The following is a 21,498-nucleotide window of genomic DNA, read 5'->3' as shown; positions in this document are numbered from 1 at the left end:
CTCCTATAAAATTGCAGTCATGATGATTGTGGGGTTTGATATGGCAGTTGAAAAGAGCATTGATTGACTGCTGACATCAGCGCCGTCTTTGGGAAGTGTGAAAGTTTAATTCGGAATCTTTCAAAAACGCCATATTCTTCATTCAATAATTCATCCGAAAATGGCATTTTTGGGGGGGCAATTTGTTATCTCGAATTTTTGACCATATGAATTTAATGCTAATTTTGTGCATCATTTTAAATACGCGACTAAATTAAATGAATGGAAATAATAAATGGAATGTATCCATGACGGTCCAAAATGAACGCATTAAATAAGTTAATAAAAGATAGGAAAAGGTGATTAAATTACCTAATTAAGTTTATTTAAAGTCTTAATTTCATAAAATGTTTTATTAACAAAAAGGCAAAATTGCCTTCGAATCGAATGAGGATTTTCGAATCTTAGTATTCGAAGGTGTTATGGACTTAGAATTATTTTCATTATTTTTAGCAGGAAATAGCAAGGGGTTCGAAGGCTAGATTCGAGTGACAGTTGAAGCTAAGGAAGCAGTTATTCTTTTCAAGCGTGATCAAGAGATCGTGGGTTCGTGCGTTCAGAGAGCTGACGAAGCACGTTTGCACATGCAGTTGTTCATTCTTGAGCCTATAAATAGTAGTTCCTTTAGTTTGAATAAGGGTCACAATTCATATACAAAATTCACAAACCTAAAGTATTCATGCGTTCAGGAGAAAATGGTGAAGTGAAGAAAATGTATGAATTCGTGAACCATTTCTTTTCTTTGTAAAACTTTTACATTTTTTATGCAATTTTAATCCTTCTTTTGCAATTTATCTTTTCAAATTCTCTCATTCGAGTGAATCTTGTTTAATTTACATTGTTTTTTGTAAATTGTTCTTTCAAACTGGTTTACCAAATGTTTATTTCAATGATGAACATTAAAATCTATACACAAAACATGTCCTAGGATTTACTAGTTGGTCCTGCAAATAATTAAACTAAACTAGCGGTTGTTTACGAAAAAACAGCGTAAACAGCATGAGAAATTCACTCTAGATAAAAAGAATAAGAATATGTTAACATAGAAACAAATAATTTACTTATGTTTTGTGTACAATGGAGTCAATGACATTTGAATCTAAGACTTCATACATACCATATGAACTCTTCACCAATAGACCTAATGGCTTCAAATATAATCTACATTGTCAAAACTAATAAAAAAAAAAAACATAAAATGTTCCGGAAATAATGTTATCATTACAACGAGAAATATTTGGATACAATAAGATGCCCCTGTTGTAACCAAAAAAAAAAAAAAAAGATGCTCCTGTTGAGAAAAGCAATCTTCTTTTACCATTGATGTAGTTAATCCTTCCATTCCATATTTCCATTCATTTGTTCCGGAAAACTGTTACGATTACAATGTTATATATAGACACAATACCATCCTCTTGTTGAGAAAAGAAATCTCTTTTTACCATTGATATAGCTAATACATCCTCTATACATTGCTTTATCAAATAAATTATCTGGACTGAACTTGATCTATTCTCCAGATTACATTTGTTCACCTCCAGAGGCCTGTTCATTCCACTTGCTATCTAGAATGGTAAAATTTTGCCTGGTAGGATCATTAACCACTCTCATTATATGACTTCACATTTATATGTTGTTCTTCAACTCCTCAAACTTTTGCATGATTGCATACTGTTGTTTATCTTTGTATACTTCTATCAATGATTGTATTGCGCTGGATATCATTGCTTTCTTTCGGTCTGCAACAGATTTATCTGGAACATCAATCATCCTCCCAACAGATGAGCATAGACCATTGAGCCAATCTTCGAGAAAGGATGCTTTCTTTTACATAAATAAAAAAGAACAAAAATTAAGCCAAGGGAAAATTCCAACAAAGGCTATTTGAACAACAGAAAATCCAATGTTCTTCGTACAATTGGGATAATCAAGAGACAAACAGAAATTACAAATGCATGATAGCATAATGTTACTACCAAAGTAGCCAGCAAAGATAAGTCACCAAAAAATCAGGCTTTTTCCCTTGAACAACACATATAAGATGAGATCTCAACTTAGTGGTACGAGTTTGACATTGTAGTAATCCAAAAAAAAGTTTAACAATGTAACCTCAAGGGACAGTTTAAATTCCCTCACAGATAGTTGTAAAATTGCCATTAGAGTCACTTTATTATACTACCTCTGTCCCTAATTATAAGACCCCATTGAGAAATTGCGGAGATTAAAAAAGTGGGTGGTGGTATTAAATTTGTTGATTGGTATTGTTTTTAACAATTTTATCCTTCAAGAAAGAGAATGGGTTATTATTTTTCTAAAGTATTTATTACAAATTGAAGAAAAATATGTACTTTAATTAGGGGTATGTTGGTAAAGAAATAATTAATACTCTTGAAAATATGAAAGGGATCTTATAAAAGGGACAAAGAAAAATGTAAAGAGGGTCTTATAATTAGGGACGGAGGGTAGTATAACATTTTCCCCTTCTCTAAAGATGACACTAGTTCTTTATCTAGTTATTAAAACTGTAGAGAACATGCATAGCCTATAGTACATATATCAAATAAAAACGCATTGTTCTATAACAAATAAACAGAACTACTATATCTACAACATGACATTCCACAAAATTTGTCACAAAGTTAGCGTTTAGAAACCTCTAAAGTGACTTAATTTATTCAATCAAATTTGTCACGAAGGTAGCTTCCATAATCGATATCCACATAGAAAACAAAAATTATTATCAGTGATGTGGTCTCCATGATCTGAGTATAACTTAACATATCATCACTTCATTGTTTGAAGACAATAATCACTGATAAAAAAAATACTATTCCAGAGTTTTGCATGTTGCTTCAAAATAAAATAGTTACCTTCACTAGGAAATCTTTTAACAATTGATCATTTGTACTTGATGTATAGCGTAGAACATGTAACATTGTCAAGGTAAGCTGCAATGAAAAATGAGCAATTCAATTAAGTAACAACGAAAGAAAAAAGAAATCAACAGAACAATATCATAACTCCATAATTAAAAACCATAAATAAAATAAGATTTCTGTGCACGTTCACTCAAATTCAGTACCATCGAGTTTTCAAATCAAGATATATGTCCAACATAGTAAGATTTCTTTTCCAAATTATAGTAGTTTAATAGAAATGATACACAGAGTTGCACAACACAATACATAGCTAATATATAATGATTACAAAAGAAGAAAATGTGGGACTGTTACATTGAATTTAAATCACAGCCATCCAAAATTTCAAGTCTATATATATCATTTGACCACTCCAAAATGATAAACTTAACATGGCATTGATGAATATAACGTATGACCTGTTTATGTAATGAAACCCTATACTTGAAATTCGAAGGCCCAGAAATTGGGTCCTGATCTATATTCTCCATTATATGCTCTATGGATCGCACAATGTCGGGGAAGGATCGTCCATAATCTGCTAAAACATGGGAGAACAAGTTATATTCAATTAACAGCTTGGGATTTAAAGTTCTTTGAATGAACTAAAAATAATCAGAACCCAGAACCAAATATAATTTAAGGAAAAGCAGGTAACGAAGTATATTATATTGCACTGCAGTCCATTTAATATGCATAATATGACAAGGCCTGATAATATAAGAAATGGTGCAAGGCATGATAAAATTTTGATGATACGCAGTATTTGGTATGACATTGTTTATATCATGAGAGAATACCATCTTGTTTCGGTGATGCACTATATAACACTAGTTAGAAGATAGGATAAAATGTCACTTTTGTATTTTGGTACAAAGATAAAATGTCACTTTTATCTTATAAAGAGAAAAAAATTATATTAAAAATATACCATATTAAATGATTACTAATGCAAATTAATGGTAAGAAAATACATTACCTTGAACTGACAAAGGCACAGCCAATGCTGCAGCAGCTTGTATCCTGATCTTAAAATTTGACGAATTATGCAGTAGCTGCAGAAGAATGCCAAACACGACCGGAGCCCTGCAAACATTGTTCCATTACCATAGTTTATTTTAATGTTGTAGGATTTTTATCTTTTACGTAAAGAGGGATGAAAAACAAAACTCTGAATCATAAAATTATATAGGTATGATATGAATGATATATTGTACGTTGTTTCAGAAGACAAAACGCTAATATTTATCATTATTAATACTAATACTAAACTCTTAGTTTTATTAAACAAGGAAACAAATTATATGCAACATTTATATGGAAAGAAATTCTAAGAGACAATCTAATATACTCTTAACATACTAATGATGTGGTGACATTTTCTCATATACTCTAGAACTCCCTTTCAAGCTAAAGCTCAATAAGATTTTGATACATTTAAAACCTTAGAAAATTACCAAACAATATAATTGTGCTTGATTACATAAAGATATAGTATGATATGAAGAACCCATGAAGTTATTTTGTGCTTGATTACATAAAGATATAGTATCGGTTCTTAGTATTGCTCATAACCTTGTTCAGCATGACTGGACAAAACACATTGAGATAAATTGGCACTTAATTAAAGAAAAACTGAATAGCGGATAAATAACAACTGCCCATATTCCTTCTAGGCACCAATTGGCAGATGTGTTAACAAAATCCATTCACTAGCTTGAGTTGGATTGTTGTATGTAATTATTTGATTTTTTGTATTGTTCCCATTAATCGGAGCTTGTCTATATATTGTGTATAATGTTTGTACACTTTAATCAATTAATAATATTCATAATATTTTTCTCCATTAGAGAAGCTGGATACATGAATATGTGCTGTGGCTACTGCTAATTGTGAACTTTTCTAAATAAAATAAAACAACCTCAATAGTTCAGAGGGAAATCGAAAAATTTGTGAATAATTGATTTCTATATTCAGATTTGCTGAACTAAGATTAGTATTTATAGTACGTAGAATAAAAGACAGTTCAGTAACTGGTTGTAACAGAATTGCACAGCTGGCAGAACTAATTGCCGAGCTATCATAACAGGTATTAACTAATATAACCATGCTTAATGTTCTGCCTACTAGAATACAAACAGAAACAGGTTATATGTACTCTATCACAAGGAATCAATGGAGGTGAAAAGGGCAGAAGTAGGCATAATATAAGTGCTCTCACAGGGAGACTTAGTAATGAGGCAAAAAAATGAGGATGTTAAAGGGAATGATAATAACAAGAGAAGTATGATTGCCACAGGAGGCGTAAAATGCTCTCATGTGTTGGTGCATGGAGAAAAGAGAGGACAAGCAAGTTGCATATGGGGGTGCATGCAGAGTTGGGTTTTGTACACTGTAGAGTTCTCTGAGGATAGGTCAGTAGGTGGTTTCCAGGGCCAATCCAAGACTTCCTACAGCTTAATCTAACTGCAAAAGTTTGCTGCTGACGGTGGAGGACACAGCTAGAAAAGTTCCCAAACAGTGGACAATGCTGAAAACGGAAGCCACTGATGGAGGCACAATTGTGAGCACATGGGGAAAAAAATAATCTTCCTTTAGATTACAGATATCATGGTGAAAAGACAGACTGTAAGGTACTGGATTTGTGTCACACACAACTAAATTGATTCATATATATGTAACCGATAAATTAGATTCTAGGGACGAAACCGATAGAGTCAAGTCTCAAAATAGGAATTCCAATGGTTTGAATAGAATTCGATACAAATGAGAAATATGTAAAGATAAATTGGAGTTGTTTTTGAGAGAAGAAATAATTGTTCATTCATTGATTGATTTTCAAAGTAAGGCACAATGCCTTTAAATACAACCCTAAAGGATAAAAAAGTAAAATGACATAAAATAAACTATTATTTAAAATAAACTATTAATTGATACTTAATTCCTGTCACAATACCCTCCCCGTCAAACATCCTTGTCCTCAAGGATTAACAATCACAATTCACAAGTGCCATGTTTAAGAGGCAAAGCTTTCCATTTGCTTAGAACTTTAGCATCTCGAACATTTCCCCTATTTTGATCATCTTCCTGTGCCAAATAGTCATAATTCCAATGCATTGAAGGAGTAGCTTAGCTTCGACAGGGAAAGAGCTGAAAATAGCATAAGGAGGTGTTGTGCATAGCTTTAAGGCCAGAGGACTATAAGAAACAAACACCATTCTTTTTTTCATTAGCCAAGCTAGGATCTGTTGGGTAGCAATTGCAGCAGCAAATATTAAGAAGAAAGCATTGCTGGAAGCTTGTTACCAGGTTAATCATGTGTAAGCTCCATATGTGGTTTACCAATAAACCAAATGCACATGTAACAAACTCTCTAAGCACTTTGTGCACCAAAGCAAACAAGACATGCTTAAATTCTATTGCAACATGATTAGAAAACTCAATTTTGTATCTCAATAGATTTCCATATAAAACTAAGGAAACACAACTCACTAGAGTTCCTGCAAGCTCAAAGATGATGGCACCATGAGTTTCATTACTGTCTCCCAAAACCAATTTGTGCCTAGCAGCAGAGACAAGGTTGAAAGTATATAGTCTCTTGGCAAAATCTTGGCTAGTCAAACTGTTAAGAAGAACCACATCGGTTGCGAGATGGCCTGAATAAGTGTTTATATACTAGAGGCAATCCTCACCTTACAAGCCGGTTTTGTAAGGATGAGTTAGGCCCAATACTCATTTCTAAGATGGTATCAGAGCCTCTCCACGATCCGTTGGGCCACCTGTTATCAGGTTTCCACTATCGGGCCACCTACCGTTTATATCCATGCACCAAGCCCAATAGTGCTGGGCGTGAGGGGGTGTGTCAAGAAGTCCCACATTGGTTGCGAGATGGCCTGGATAAGTGTTTATATACTAGAGGCAATCCTCACCTTACAAGCCGGTTTTGTAAGGATGAGTTAGGCCCAATACTCATTTCTAAGACAAACATTCACTATCAACTACAAGAAAATGTTGAAGATTTCCCCTGCCATTCCTCAAACTGAGTGTTGCATAATTATAGTCATTATACTCTCCAAGAGTTTTTAACCAATATTCTTTGAAGATATTTCCAACTACAGTACCGCTCAAATTGCAGAACTAACAGTGGTAAAACTCTCTTAGAACAAGGTTATTTGCATCATTAACATCAAATTTCACTAGTTCATATGGTGTTCCCTCTATCTTGGCTACTATAAATGTTGCAAGGTTGCTGATGTCAAAAGCAAACACTTTTGAATTGTTCATACTAATGTCAAAATGAGCTGAAACTTGCCTTCCAACATCTTCCTTGTACATTCCCACATATACAAACATATCCTTGGAAATTTTAATTACTGCAAGAGATATTTGGAAGAATTTTTCAGGACCTATTGAAGTAAGAAGCAGCAGCAACTGTTTTGCAGCTACAATTTTAATGACCAGCAGAGTTCCCTTATTTAGAATCTTGCTATAAAGAACAATGAAAGTTATAATCAAATTCATGTTAAACTCTTGACTATACCTTGTCACTATGTCTGAACAAGAACCCATGCCTAGACATGTTACTTCCAATTCTTTGGACAAGTCAAATTCAACAGCTTGCTCATTATCCATATACATGTTAATGACGCCACTCAAAATAGGTACATGGCCCTTTGAAATTTGATCAAACAGTTGGAGGGGATAATCATTGTCTTCAAGCTGATCATGGTAAGCACAATATATAAACAAATTTGTACAATTCTTTATATAAATCCACATTCCTTTTAAAAGCCATTTATCCATTTCATCATAAGAAAATGGTAGTGAAAAACCTGGAATAACACTTTCTTCCTCTGAAAATACTGATATGGTGGTTTTGGCGGTGATGTCGGAGTCGTATTGCTGTACTTTGTGAACTGTATTCTTGCTAGAAGCATTTCTTTATCAAACAAATATGTTTCCCATGATGAATCTAGAAGTAATGTTCTCGTTGTAACACTGGAATTGTTGTTCATTGGTGTATTGAGAAGCAATCCATCAGACATGGTACGTTTCATCTTTTCCCAATCCAATATTGGGTCTGCATTTCTCAACTCATTTGCCCAAAACCATGATAGCTTCATCCTACATGTTGGTGCGAGTCTTGCCTGTAACTGCAATGGATTCTCACATGTCGTCGGATCTCGGTGGTTGGCCTTTGGTGGTTCCGACAGTGGAATAATATTCGCCGATGAGAAGACCCAGAGTCCATCAATGTTGATGATCGTTTCTTCTCTGGTGGTGGTGGACTCGTAGAAAATAACAATGGAGTTGGTTGAAATTGTACCTCACTCAAGCTATGCAAATCAGAAGGCGGTGATTGATTTTGCGACGATGTGGTCGATTCGGTTGGGAACACACATGGAGGGGTTGAAATACCACTTTGCGGTTGAACCCTAAGCCGCACAGAGGATGCCTCCATAGATGATTGTGGTTGATTAAACTGTAATTGATCACCGTCCTCTTTGCTTCCTTGTGGTTCGACATCGACTTCATCTTTATCCATCATAACAATCCGAATATTTTTATGTAACTGTAGATGTTCCAAAGTAAGAGGTTTATCACATAAGAAACATAAACTCATTTCCATTTTCTCTTCCACTTCCATAGTACTCAAAATTTTTACTAGTTTGTGTTTAGCAGCCATCATGAGCGGTGAATCGAAGGCTCTCAATACCAATTGTAACCGATAAATTAGATTCTAGGGACGAAACCGATAGAGTCAAGTCTCAAAATAGGAATTCCAATGGTTTGAATAGAATTAGATACAAACGAGAAATATGTAAAGATAAATTGGAGTTGTTTTTGAGAGAAGAAATAATTGTTCATTCATTGATTGATACTTAATTCCTGTCACAACCCTATAAAAGAAAGGGGAAGAATGAACCGTCGGGACGCCGGTTGTTCAGCGGGCGGAATTGTTACTGATTTCCATGTGCAAGTTGGGCTTCATGAACCCAACTTGGAGTCCCACATCAAAAGTAATGAACCCGGTGTGAGGGTTTATATAGGATTGGACAATCCTCCCCTTTGAACCATGGTTTTGAGGTGGAGTTAGGTTCAATCCGTATCAATTGGTATCAGAGCAAGTTCGATCGATCCTTGGGCACCAGGACCGAACGGGAAGAATGAACCCTATAAAAGAAAGGGGAAGAATGAACCGTCGGGACGCCGGTTGTTCAGCGGGCGGATTTGTTACCGATTTCCATGTGCAAGTTGGGCTTCATGAACCCAACTTGGAGTCCCACATCGGAAGTATTGAACCCGGTGTGAGGGTTTATATAGGATTGGACAATCCTCCACTTTGAACCATGGTTTTGAGGTGGAGTTAGGTTCAATCCGTATCAATATATGATTGGTACATGAGCGCAGTTATTATTCTAACACCTACAGAATACTTCATTGATGCTACAAATTAAAATATCTAATATCTAGAAGAAGAATGAAGATATGTAATGTCTGAGAAGCATAAGATGCATGTGCTTAATTCTAACATACCAATCCATGTCCTGCAGCCTTAATGTCTCATTCAAGAATAGATTTCCTAGAGCATGACAAACATTCCACTGGACCTGTAAAACAGAGAATCAAGATTCAAGAGAGAAATTTTCAACAAGATTTAGAAAACAAATTTATTTTAAAAATCAAATTAAAATAACATAATCTTGGTACCTTAACATTCCCTGTAGTAATGCAGGAAATAAATGCCTGAACTATTTTTTCCAGCCTATGAAAATCTTCAAGGGAATCCAATAGGCAACGCCGTTGACACGTCAAAGGATTCTCGCTAGTGAGAGGGGCCTCAGTCCTCTGGTTAAGGTTTTGCACAGACACTTCTTGAGATCTTGACATTGAACAATTGAAGATTTGTGAAATATACCCAAGAGCCCTCACAGCATTAGATTTAACCTAGTAATGAGAAACGAGAATTAATAAAACAAGAATCAAAAGAGAACTCAGTACAAGATTTACCTAATAAACCCATGCAAACAAAATAACTCATTAACAAAAGGTACCAATAGAGGAAACTAGCAAAAGGAATAAAATTATAACCGTACCTTATCCCCATCCTCTGTAAGACGCAAAGCACACTCGCTCAATGATACAATAAACTGGGGGTTGGAGTTTGAATCTGCAAAAAATAATCATGATAGAAGAAAATTAAAAACGAAAAAATATGAAATGTAGTTTTGACACCAAATGGTTGATTATTCAATCATAGACATCAAATTCAACTCACCCATCTGTCCAAAGTGAAGAATTCTAACACAGTGACGAATAGCATCACATATATTTGCCAATGCCCATGAAGCCGTTATCCTCACCTGATGTAACAAAATCTCTAAATTCCAGCACACAGAGCATTAAAGTATGTAACAATGTATGGAGTTAACAAATTTAAGCAGATCTTACTGAGATTAGGGCATCTCTAGTGTTTATCTCAACAGCATGAATAAACTTGTCAAGTACCTCTGCACTAAAGATATGATTGAACTTTTAAGTTTTACTCTCATTCATCTGATACAAAAGGTTCAAAAAGATTTCATAATATTAAATACTGGTGCTACTAAAAGTTTCAGTGTAACCTCTGACACACTTGTGGAAAACATGAAATGACACCAATGGCTCGACAGGAAGCAGACCTCACTGATGATGCATTATCATGTACAGCAGCATGGACCTACAAAACATTTGCAAGAAATTATGTTAGTAAATTCAATATAATACATGGCATTGGGCAGGTTATGTATCATACTTACTAAAGAAGACAAAATGAAGTCCTGCTTCTCCTTTGGGAAAGAGATGAACACAGAAGAAGTGATACCCGCAAAACACGTAACAGACGCAGCCCTCACCTTCCAGAAAAAATAGAAAGAGGCACACATTAATTAAAAGCAAACTAGTTATGCATTCAGATTCAGTAATATTATAATTTTCTTCAATACATTAACAAAAGAACAAATCGAAAAAAAGGAAATAAGAGATTCAGTAATATCAACACTAGTGTTATAGTGTAGTCATGTTGTCTGTATATGTATTGTGCATGTTTTATCAGACTATGGTGTTATAGTGCAGTCATGTTGTCTGTAGCATAGTATGTATTGTGTATGTTTTATCAAAACTAGTTCGGTTGTTTTAAGTTAGAAGTTTGTTAGCAACAGCTCAGCTAACAGATTGTGTTATGATAGAATCTGGTAGATGTTGTTAGTTCTTGATGAGGCCCTAAAAGGAGCTAATTAGGAAGAAAACAAGGAAAATTTTCAGTCAAAACTTTAGAATGATTTTTATTTGTGTTTAATTATGAATTTTAATAATTTTATTTTAATTAAGTGGTGTAAACCCAATATGAGCGTAGATATGGTCGATTTAGCATAGCAGGATGAATCTTTCTTTAAAAACTCTTGTAAGAATCTCATTTTCTAATTTGAGATGAATTAAAATTCTCTCTAACGAGAATGGTGAATGATATTTTCTCATCTTTGAATTCTTGGATTAGAAATTGCAAGATTCAAGCAATTTTCATTATTAGTCACTTTCATTCCTTAATGACTTAATTGCAGAGAAAGTAAAGATGACTCAGCCTCAAGGGTTTGAAATCTTCTAATCGCTCACCAGTTTGTACCTCCATAAAGCCTCGTCTGATCGCCTCTCCTCCACACTTGATGATTTTGGGTGCCAATGCAAATGTAATACCCCTTTGTATTTCAGAATGAACACGACACACAGGGTCATTCTTGTGTAGGTGGATGATATGGTCATTATTGGATTCTCAACTAACTTGATTGTTCAGCTAATTAATTGTCAATCTTAATGCTTTATTTGCTCTCGAACACATTGAACAATTCAATTATTTCTCTGGAATTAAGGTAAAACACTTATCCAAATGGCCCACAATTCCTATCTCAATCAAATTAGATCACTGTAGTAAATATGTTATCGTGTCTGTAGCCTATAAGTATTAGGTGTGCATTTTGTAATTACTAGTAATAATCGCATTCAGTCGATTAATCTAGCCAGTTAGGTCTACGGTAGTCTATATAAGCAGATTAGTATCTTGTACTCCATTCACAATTGAAATATAATTCAGAAATAATTTTCAACTTGGAATCAGAGCTCCTGTTCTTTGGGCATGTCAGTTAAGTGATTAGACATCAATAATATGCTCTTCTTGCCGCATGATTAGTCACAACTTTAGCTGCTGACCACAGACCCTTTTAAAATGGACTTGAAACCAAAGACTCGTGATTAGAGCTACCATCTGACAACACAGAACCTATGGCCGATTCTGAATGTTGTGTGGGATACCCCAGACCAGAACCGAATTAGAAAAATAAACAACCTTTATGCAACACAAACAGATACTTCATAAGGCAAGACCAGGACAAAACCAGACAGACATAATAGAAAAACTCACTCACACCAGAACCCCCAAATAACACCAACATCATGATCCAGCAGCTACTCCACCCACAGCATGAAGGACAATAAAACAAAGGGAAGAGAAACAGTGAGCCGAGGTTTTGACCAAACCAAGGATTAACATTCAGAAGCTATAATGTTAAAAGGCAAGATAGAACCAATTTTTTAACGCCATGACTTAATTAAGTAGGGATCTCCATCCATATGCGCGTGTGAAAGTTCATTCTTGTTGAATACAGACTACAAGACCTTCAAGTTCCAACATCTACTAACATGGTGCATGAATTTATTTTGTTGCCAGACATGCAAAGTCATCCAAGTTAGCAAAGTCATCCAAAAAATAAATAGTTGTAAAATATCTTAAATAGGCTAGATGTGCAAGTTAGGAAATGATTCAATTATTAAGACTAAAAGATAACAATATAAAACTAAAGAAATGAAAATTTGTACCATTGCATAAGAGTGACCTAAGATAAGAGGCATATGCTTCTCCATTGCCTCGCACCATTGCTTAATTCCAGATTCACATTCTTCAGAGTTAACTACATCATGATCTTTGCACTCTAGTTCGTAAGATGGAGCAGATGAAACTTTCTTCATCCTAATGCAATCGGATGTAAAAGGAACATCCACCATTTTATCATCTGAAAGATCCTCTGTTCCTTGAAATCCAGACACAGCCCGAAGACACTCGTCTAGAACCTTAAAAATTCACATAATTTTATCACAACCCAAAAAAATGGAAATACCATAACACTGAAATGACATCACATATATAAACGAATGATGTGTGAATATATAAAAACAACAGAAAAAAAGTCCAAAGAAAGAAACATACACACAGACAAATAATCATGCTGCAAGAACAGCATAATTGTCAAGTCAATCCTCAAATACTTTTTTCAGTCTCATCGAGATCATTCAAACATTATATTTTAGTAATATCACTATCACCTATATCATATATGTGCTAGTTATTATACTAGAATTTTTGCTTCACTATTGGTGGCCTAGTTATTATACCAGAACCCCTTGCTTTTACTACTGTTTCTGACCTTACCATAAATTTAGATATTAATGTCATTGTATTTGTCACTATCACTAAAGATTTGAGAATAACAATAACTCTTAATGCAATAAGCCCTGGTATATAACACTCTTAGATAGGAATACAAAGACACTAATCAATTTCCATATATTCAATTTCTGCACTCTATCCGATGTGTGGATATAAATGGTACCGATTGTGGAAACCTGATAACAGGTGGCAAAACAGATGTTGGAGTAAGATCTGATACCAATTAATCTTTATGGTACAACACAAATCTATGTCCGTGGTTGTCTTGGGGAAACTAACATCATTAACTACGGGTATAATGTTAACTTTATGACCGATATCAGGACCAACATCTGATAATCTCACCAACATGTTGTCATCGTTTTCCTCGCCCTCTCTTTCCCTTAGGGTTAGGTTTTCAATTTTACATCACCTCATCGGAGTAAATTAAGGGTCACACACTATTTTAGTGTCAAATAAGACAAATATTCTACCACATCCATTAGTTTTGGATGCATAGTATGACTTAATACAAACACCGACTCATTGCGGATTTAGTTACTCCAAGTAATCTGTTCAACTTCATATTCAAATTTGTAATGCTTGAATAACCATCAAGAATAGTTTCGCCATCTTTATCATATACAAAAGCATGGATCCTAGCTGTTGGATCTTCTTGGGTCAGTTTCATCGTATACTTCCCAATAGGATAGCAAAAAATTTCACCTTTTCAGTTTTTGGGTTTTACTGGCAATGATGATAAAAATGCCGGTCTTACGGCTGCCATTTTTTGCTAGTAGTTGATCATTGATTTCATCAAAGTGTCTTCTTCTAAGCCAGGAAACACCTTCATAACATTTTTTTATTCCATGGGTTTAGGGTTTACATCAATGTTTATAGTGCTTTTCAATCAATACTTTCTACAGATTTGTGTTGTACCATAAGAGTGATTGATTCTAGGGTGACTGTCATCGTATACTTTCCAACATGAGAGCATATGCATTTAGCTTGGTATGATTACACTGCTACCACTGAACGACCCAGTGTAATGTATCTGTCAACTTACCTTTGAATAATTGAGTACATTCATATGTGACAGATATATTCAAGTGTGTCGTTTGGCGATAGCACTGTAATCATACCAAGCTAAAAGCATATGCTCTCATGTTGGAAAGTATACGATGAGAGTCACCTTAGAATCGATCACTCTTATGGTACAGCACAAATCTGCACAAAGTATAGATTGAAAAGCACTATAAACATTAATGTAAACCCTAAACGCATGGAATAAAAAAATAAAATGTTACGAAGGTGTTTATCGGCTTAGAAGAAGACACTTTCACGAAATCAATAATCAACCTACTACCAAAAAAGTAAATGGCAGCCGTAAGACCGGCCATTTGTCATCATTGCCAGTAAAACCCCAAAAAATGAAAAGGTGAAAATAAAAATCAAATTACTAGTGCCCTGAGTGGTCTTGGGGAGGCCAACATCATTAACGACGGCTATGATGTCAACCCGACTACGAAGACATGTACCAATACCTGCTAACTTTACTAATCTTCTTCTTCGTGGCATTGTTTCTATCACGATAGGGTTTCAAAGAGCAACACACACAATCACGGCGTCGAAGAGAGTCCACTGTTCAAGGAATAGTGTCGACAAATGAGAAAAAGGGATCTGTTGAGAGAGACAGTTCGCTTTCCATCTTCCACCTTTCTAGTACATCGCTTCAACCAACCTTCCATCATCGTCATAGAGATATCAATCACCGGCGCCGATCTCTGATTTGTCGACACTATTCCTTGAACAGTGTGACTCTCTTCGACGTTGTGATTGAGTGTGTTTCTCTTTGAAACCATATTGTCACGGAGATATCAACCACCGGCTCCAATCTCTTATTTGTCGACACTATTCCTTAAACAATGACTCTCTTCGACGCCGTGATTGAGTGTGTTGCTCTTTGAATGCAGTCAATTATTCAAAGGTGACAGATATATTCAAGTATGTCGTTCGGCGATAGCATTGTAATACCAAGCTAAAAACATATGCTCTCATGTTGGAAAATATACAATAAGAGTCACCCTTGAAGATCCAACAACTAGAATTCATACTTTTGTATATGATAAAGATGGGCAAACTCTTTGTTGGGTTTTTGTATGTTGGCTACATTTTGCAAAAACATCTTTTAGCCAAGTGTTGAGATATATGTGCATACATCAAGTGTTGAGACAGATGTACGTACACATTGGAACAACACCTGTGTAGTCTGACTGCTCGCCAGCTAGCGTTATTGTTTTGCATTTAATCTTTCAAAGATTTGATTGAAGAATTATCTCGTGGTTTCTTATACAACAAGGCGCACGTGGTCAAGTAGTTTCTGAAGGCAGTCCAACCCTAGTTCTATTTTCTAAAGGAATAAAATAATTTTAAGAAAATATATTATTTGATTAAAAAATATGTCTGCTGCTGCAAGGTTTCGAAGACTTAATTCTGTCTTGGAGCCCAAGCTATTCCACTACTATTTAAAGGGTGTTGCTAACCCTGTTTTACACACCGAAACTTGAAGCTAAAATAGAATATCAAAGATGTAGTCTTTTAGGGTTTCGTGTCTTTGAGCCACTCTCTTGGAGAGTTGGGGTAAAGTGAACCACTCGGGTTGTGAGATGGTCACTATGTCCTCACTCAGAAACCTGTAGGTAATGAGTTGAGTATTGTACTTGGAGAAAGCTTTTAAGCAACTCCAAATTGTGAACTTAGTCGTTGGCTAAGTATTTGTCATGGAAGTTTGTCTTCTAGCTTGTTCAGAATTGTTCTGTTGATCCAATCGTTGTTTGTGATCGAAGAGGGAGTTGAGGAGGGTCTCATACCTAGGTGAGTCTTAGGTAGAAAGTATAGCACGGGTAGTGATTAAGTGAGGAGTTGTAAACGGGAGAGTTTAGCTCTGAATTGATACTATTTAGTGGGCTTTATCTCTGGCTTGGTATGCCTCCAGAGTAGGCTAACAATTCTGGTGTGTTGTTTATGCTTTTCAGTATATGTTTTTAATGCTCTGCTTTATTGTTCTTACTGCTAAGACAAGTGTTACAACAAGTGTCTGAATATCGTGGACAACATTTGTCTACTGTATACCGGAATTTCAATTGGTATCAGAGCAGGCACTTTGTTCTGTATCTGGGTGAGATCCTAGGGAAGATACTTTCTGGTTATAAACAAGTAAGGAATACTGAAAAGTTGTTTGAACTTGGAGAAATTCATATTGATTGAATGGTCCTTAGAAGTGGAGGATGGACTATTCATGACAAGTGTGTAGGTTTTGTGATGAGCTGCTGTATAGTTCGATTTATTTTCAAACCTATGTTAACCTGTTACAACTGGAGTTTGGAGTTTGTGCAAAGGTCATTATAGTGTGCCTGAAGTTTGTTGAGGAGTTTTCTGGTTTGAATTCCACTGCATATATATATATATAATGGAAAACTCCTGATGGTTTTGAGTGTGCAACACTCTGTTCTCCTCTGGAGAAGTTCAACTAACCTGTTGGAGATGACAACGATACTTGAGGGTGATCTTAAGTCCACTAAAAAAGGCACTCATATATGAGTTTGTTGAAGAGAGATCTTAAGGAAGTTATGAACAATTTATTTTTGCTTCCAACCGTAAAAGCCAACCTCCAGTGGCTTTGATAAAGGATCTCTTGGTGTGTTCCTTAAGAAGGGGACTGGTGTCCTCCCAGAAGTTGGTACATCTGACCAGCAGTATTCAGAATCTTGTTGGATTTTTTTTCGCTAGAAACTTATGGTTGACTTTTTGGGTGAGTTTATTTCTAATCCAAGTAAGTGGTAGTGCAGATGTGGGTTTTGCATTTCCTGTGGAAGCTTGATAAAGGTATCTCATTCAAATTCTTTATATGGAGGTCAAGCTCAAATGTCAAGGACATTTTCTCTGACATCTAGAGAATCTTTCTGATCAAAGGAGCCAGATTTATGGAATCTTGTTTATGGCCATGAAACAGATTCTATTTGGAGGAGAGTAACTTGCGTATACCAACCACAAGATGTGCAACTATTGAAGGGGAGAATGTATAATTCTCTAGAGTGCTCTGAGAAGTTATTAATGAGGAGTCCTTAATCTGAAGCTAGGAGATCTTGAAGACATGTCAGGTGTAATGTTTTGACATCTTTATAATGAGAATTTATTTTTCTCAATATGTCTACTGGTTGAATTGTTATCTGCACTTTGGAGTGTCATCTAAATCACCTAGGATGGGCATTTCAGTTGTTTCTAGCAAGGAGGAGTTATTATTTTTGGGAACAAAGGATTATTGTTCTTTGGTATTGAAAGTTGATCAACTACTGATGGATGATTCTCTTGTGTCCCCCTACTGTTGTTAATTATGATGTTGGTGCTTCCACTAAGGCCACAAGTGAGTTGCTGCTGATTCACTCATGGAACTCGTCCCTAAGACGGATGTTGTGTCAGATGTTGACACATCTATGGCACTGGAGACTGATGTTGTGCCAAGTGGGGATACATCTGCAGCACCTGAAACTGTAATAGATCAAAATGTTTCAAATATTTCCTACCAGATGAATACTACTGAGAAAGAGAATACTCAAAAGTAATGATGACTGGTAATAATTCTGCTGATCACAGTGTTGTGAACTCTCAATATGGTGAGAGTATGAAGACAGTGTCTAAAAATCCTGAGGATAGATAGCCCGTTGGTAATCTTGCAGCTTATGCTCTAATTACTAGTGTGCTAGTTTTTGTCGTGATGTTTGTGGATGTGTTCTGCTATGAATCTAGTCATCCTGATCTAATCTGTTTTTTTGTGAAAATTTATTTCTCTCCGTCAATGTGCTCTGTGGGTTGGGTGAACCCAATTCCGCAGCTGCATGCCTGTGTGTTTGTGTTGAAGTGAAAGAAAGTATGTCTTGTATCTCTCTCTCCATTGTCTGGTGCACGCTAGTCAAGGGAAATATGACTTAAATTCTTCTACAAATGTTAATTCTGCAGTTGACACTTCTACTAAGGACAATAATTACTGTATTGATGAGTATATCAAGGAAACTGTTCTTGAGACTAATGTTGTGCCAGATGTTTATACATTTGTGGCACCTGATACTGGTGTAGGCAAGAATGATCAAGATAATCCTGACTGGGTGGATACTACTGAGCAAAAAAGACTTCCAGTAGTAGTAAGGACTGATAATAACTCTGGTAATAATATTGTGGGTTATTCTGACTTTGATGAGAGTATTAGGTATTTGTCTGCTGATAAAGTACCTTTTGTTGACAAAAGTGTGGGTGATGACCATGATGTTGTCATTGTGAATGACATAGTGGCTGGTGACAAGTCACTAGAGAAGACACCTAGTGATAATGTTGCAGGAAGAATCAGAAGTAGGGCTGGTAATAATGTGACAACTGTCAGTACACTTGTCCAGAAATCTAAATCATGAAAGGTGACAAGATCCGTTGGGAAGAAACCTTGGTATGGTCCACCAAGAACAAAGAGTAAGAATGTATCAGTTACTGAGGAGAAGAAAAAGAGTCTGAAAAGAAAAGCTCATCCTACAAGTGATTCTGAGTTTGAACTAGAGACAGGTGTAGCTGCATCTGGTGGCACATCTAGGAAGAGTGTAGGAAGGAAGAAAATTCCTTTGTATGTTCCCCTGCTCCCCTGTAAGATGGAAGTTTGTGTTCCATAGGAGAAGTAGTGTGATACTATTTTCAGGACCTCGGTGTTAGTACACCAAGTAGAGGGTAGTAAGAAACTCACTAAGGCTTAGAAGTCTCACCCCACGATTATTGATTATAGGTAACAGGTTGTTCGTTTAAGAAGCTGAGGATTGGACGGTTCAACAAGGCTTATGGAAGTCTATTCGGTGGTTATCTGTGTTAGACACAAGTAAGCTTTTGTATAGGATTATGCCATATGTACACGTATTTATCGGTTATCATGGTTCTGATGTAAACTTATTAACGGTTCCATTAAGATAGCTTATTCAGTTTAATTAAATCATGTATATTTGGTATTTCCTTCAGACTACTCGTGTAAAAGATCAGATTTATTTCCGCAATTTTAATATTCCCGATTCAGTTATGTATGCTCGTATTGATATACTAGATAAATCAATATGGGGTGTTATAATTGGTATCATAGCATGTCGATCCAGTATCGGATCTTGCCGCGAATCATTAGAATTCAAAGTTAAGTAGTACGGACCCTTTGGAGTCTGGACTGTTTATGCTGAAACCAACGCGTGTTGAGCCCGTACAAGTCAGTATCGTGTATGGTAGGCAGAGTATTACGGTTGAGAACCGAAGTGGACCGAGGAGGTCAAGGATGAATAGCGCGGTGGAAACGCGAAGTTAGGAGGAAGTGTAAACGAAGGACTCTGGAGGCGAACGTCAGAGCTACAATAGTCAAAGCCACGGAAGTAAGCAGTGTGTCACCATTGAATGGTACAAGGGATTCGATGAATGATAAGTGGCGCGCAGATGTAAGTGTGAAGTGACGTGTCCAACGAAAGGTGACACGTGTAAGCATTTCAAGTACTCTGGTAGAAGAGAGATCACAGTAACAGGAGAAGTCTCGATTGGAGAGGAGCCTGGAGTGATTAAAAACAGAAGCACATCGTTTGGAAAGTTTCATTGGAGTGGAACTATTCCAATTCTGATGAAGAACCGAAGCGGTAAAAGAGTCCAGATGAAGACGAATGTAGGAGTAAAGAACATTAAGAAATGGACACAGAAGTAGGAGTAGCAATTGCCCGAGACATGTGTTGAATGCGAGAAGTTTCAATCTGGACTGCGTATGTAAAGGTGATTGGATGTTGTAGGTGCGAAGATGCCGAACGCCTTGGAAAAGACTAGAATTGAAGTGATAACAGTTGTGTTGAAGTACAGAACCAGTACCGAAACCGGTGTAGAGTGACACAACTATAAGTTGGAGAATAAGACAAATGTTGTAGTTTAGATGGCTGATAGCAGATTAAATGATGTGGCAGTTTTCTTTCAGAACAAAGAGTCGGGATTTAACTAGGCCAGGAATTGAATTGTCGTTTGTTGGAATGTATGTATAAGTGAGACCTTACGACAATAACTGAAGAAGCTACGTAAGAGCGGCAACTGATGGACGATCAATTTAGACGTCGGAGTAAGGAAAGCGACAATTCTGATTTACACAATAAGGAGGATAATGGAGTAGTTAACGACTACAGGCAATATAGTTAGAGTGGCGGTCTTCGATGCACCGTGTGGAATGACTGCGTGAATCAGAATCGAGATAACGCTCATTGAAGTAGAAACGCGTAAGTAACTCTACAGTCGGGAGTCGCGGTTGTAAGGATGTGAGCAAGATATTAATGTATGACTGGAAGAATGTTTTGGGCTACTCTGGTGGAATAGAAAAAAAAACAAATGAAGGCAATTGAGCCCAAACTTTAAGTAAGGATGCAGTGTTTGATGGTCAGCAGTGTTTTATGTTGAGTGAACCGTCAAAGTTGGAATCAAATGATTGTCAAGCCAGGCGTCGGAACACCTTAACCCTATAAGAGAGAGTGTGAGATGCCAGTAAGCAAGAAATAGTCAACGAAGTCTCCTGTGGCGTGTAGACCCTGACGCGTGAGTTATCTAGCCGTCTATGCGAACCTTACCTCAACTGGATTTATTGGATCAAGTAGTGTTTGGCTCATAATTAGTAAACTTTAGAGTAACCTGAACGAATGTTCTCTTTAATTTGTCTGACCTCTTTCCGGGCAAATAATTCATTTAAGTACCTCAAGGTCAATCAGCTAGGTTCAATGTAAGGAACCGTCCGCAAACGGTCCCAATCCGTGAATATTAGAGAGTCAAACTGATATTTCAAAATATTATTCTTAAGAACCTCTGAGATAAGTTTCGTCAGCTTTTCGATTTCATTATTGACGATCAGTCCAGATCAGCGTAAGTCTGAAGTTGCTCTTTACGAGCAACGAGTTGTTTCCTTCGAGAACTCTTATTAGTATTCCCAGTGAACTG

At 36.2% G+C, this 21,498-nt stretch overlaps 1 protein-coding gene and 2 non-coding genes across 6 annotated transcripts in view; 1 reads left to right on the top strand and 2 right to left on the bottom strand.

Annotated features, from left to right (window-relative positions):
• Positions 1-1,057: 1,057 nt before the first annotated feature.
• The window catches only part of LOC123904004 (HEAT repeat-containing protein 6), a 46,357-nt gene continuing 25,916 nt past the window's right edge, over positions 1,058-21,498 (bottom strand). For all 4 annotated transcript variants that reach the window (XM_045953702.1, XM_045953703.1, XM_045953704.1 and 1 more), the window contains 12 exons: positions 12,867-13,118; positions 10,757-10,852; positions 10,583-10,677; positions 10,410-10,473; positions 10,237-10,321; positions 10,055-10,128; positions 9,669-9,905; positions 9,495-9,568; positions 3,937-4,043; positions 3,377-3,495; positions 2,910-2,987; positions 1,058-1,863 (listed from right to left, as the gene is read on the bottom strand). In XM_045953702.1, the coding sequence (XP_045809658.1) occupies positions 1,666-1,863; positions 2,910-2,987; positions 3,377-3,495; positions 3,937-4,043; positions 9,495-9,568; positions 9,669-9,905; positions 10,055-10,128; positions 10,237-10,321; positions 10,410-10,473; positions 10,583-10,677; positions 10,757-10,852; positions 12,867-13,118 (1,479 nt within the window). In that variant the 3' untranslated portion in view covers positions 1,058-1,665. The remainder of the gene's footprint in view (positions 1,864-2,909; positions 2,988-3,376; positions 3,496-3,936; positions 4,044-9,494; positions 9,569-9,668; positions 9,906-10,054; positions 10,129-10,236; positions 10,322-10,409; positions 10,474-10,582; positions 10,678-10,756; positions 10,853-12,866; positions 13,119-21,498) is intronic.
• LOC123912050 lies at positions 14,222-14,313 on the top strand. Its single transcript, XR_006810910.1, has one exon. It is a non-coding gene; the product is annotated as a small nucleolar RNA snoR113 (small nucleolar RNA).
• On the bottom strand, positions 14,792-14,888 carry LOC123912049. Its single transcript, XR_006810909.1, has one exon. It is a non-coding gene; the product is annotated as a small nucleolar RNA snoR113 (small nucleolar RNA).

Source organism: Trifolium pratense, linkage group LG2, assembly GCF_020283565.1.
Source record: "Trifolium pratense cultivar HEN17-A07 linkage group LG2, ARS_RC_1.1, whole genome shotgun sequence".
Taxonomy (NCBI): Eukaryota; Viridiplantae; Streptophyta; class Magnoliopsida; order Fabales; family Fabaceae; genus Trifolium; species Trifolium pratense.
This window is presented reverse-complemented; position numbering and strand designations above follow the sequence as displayed.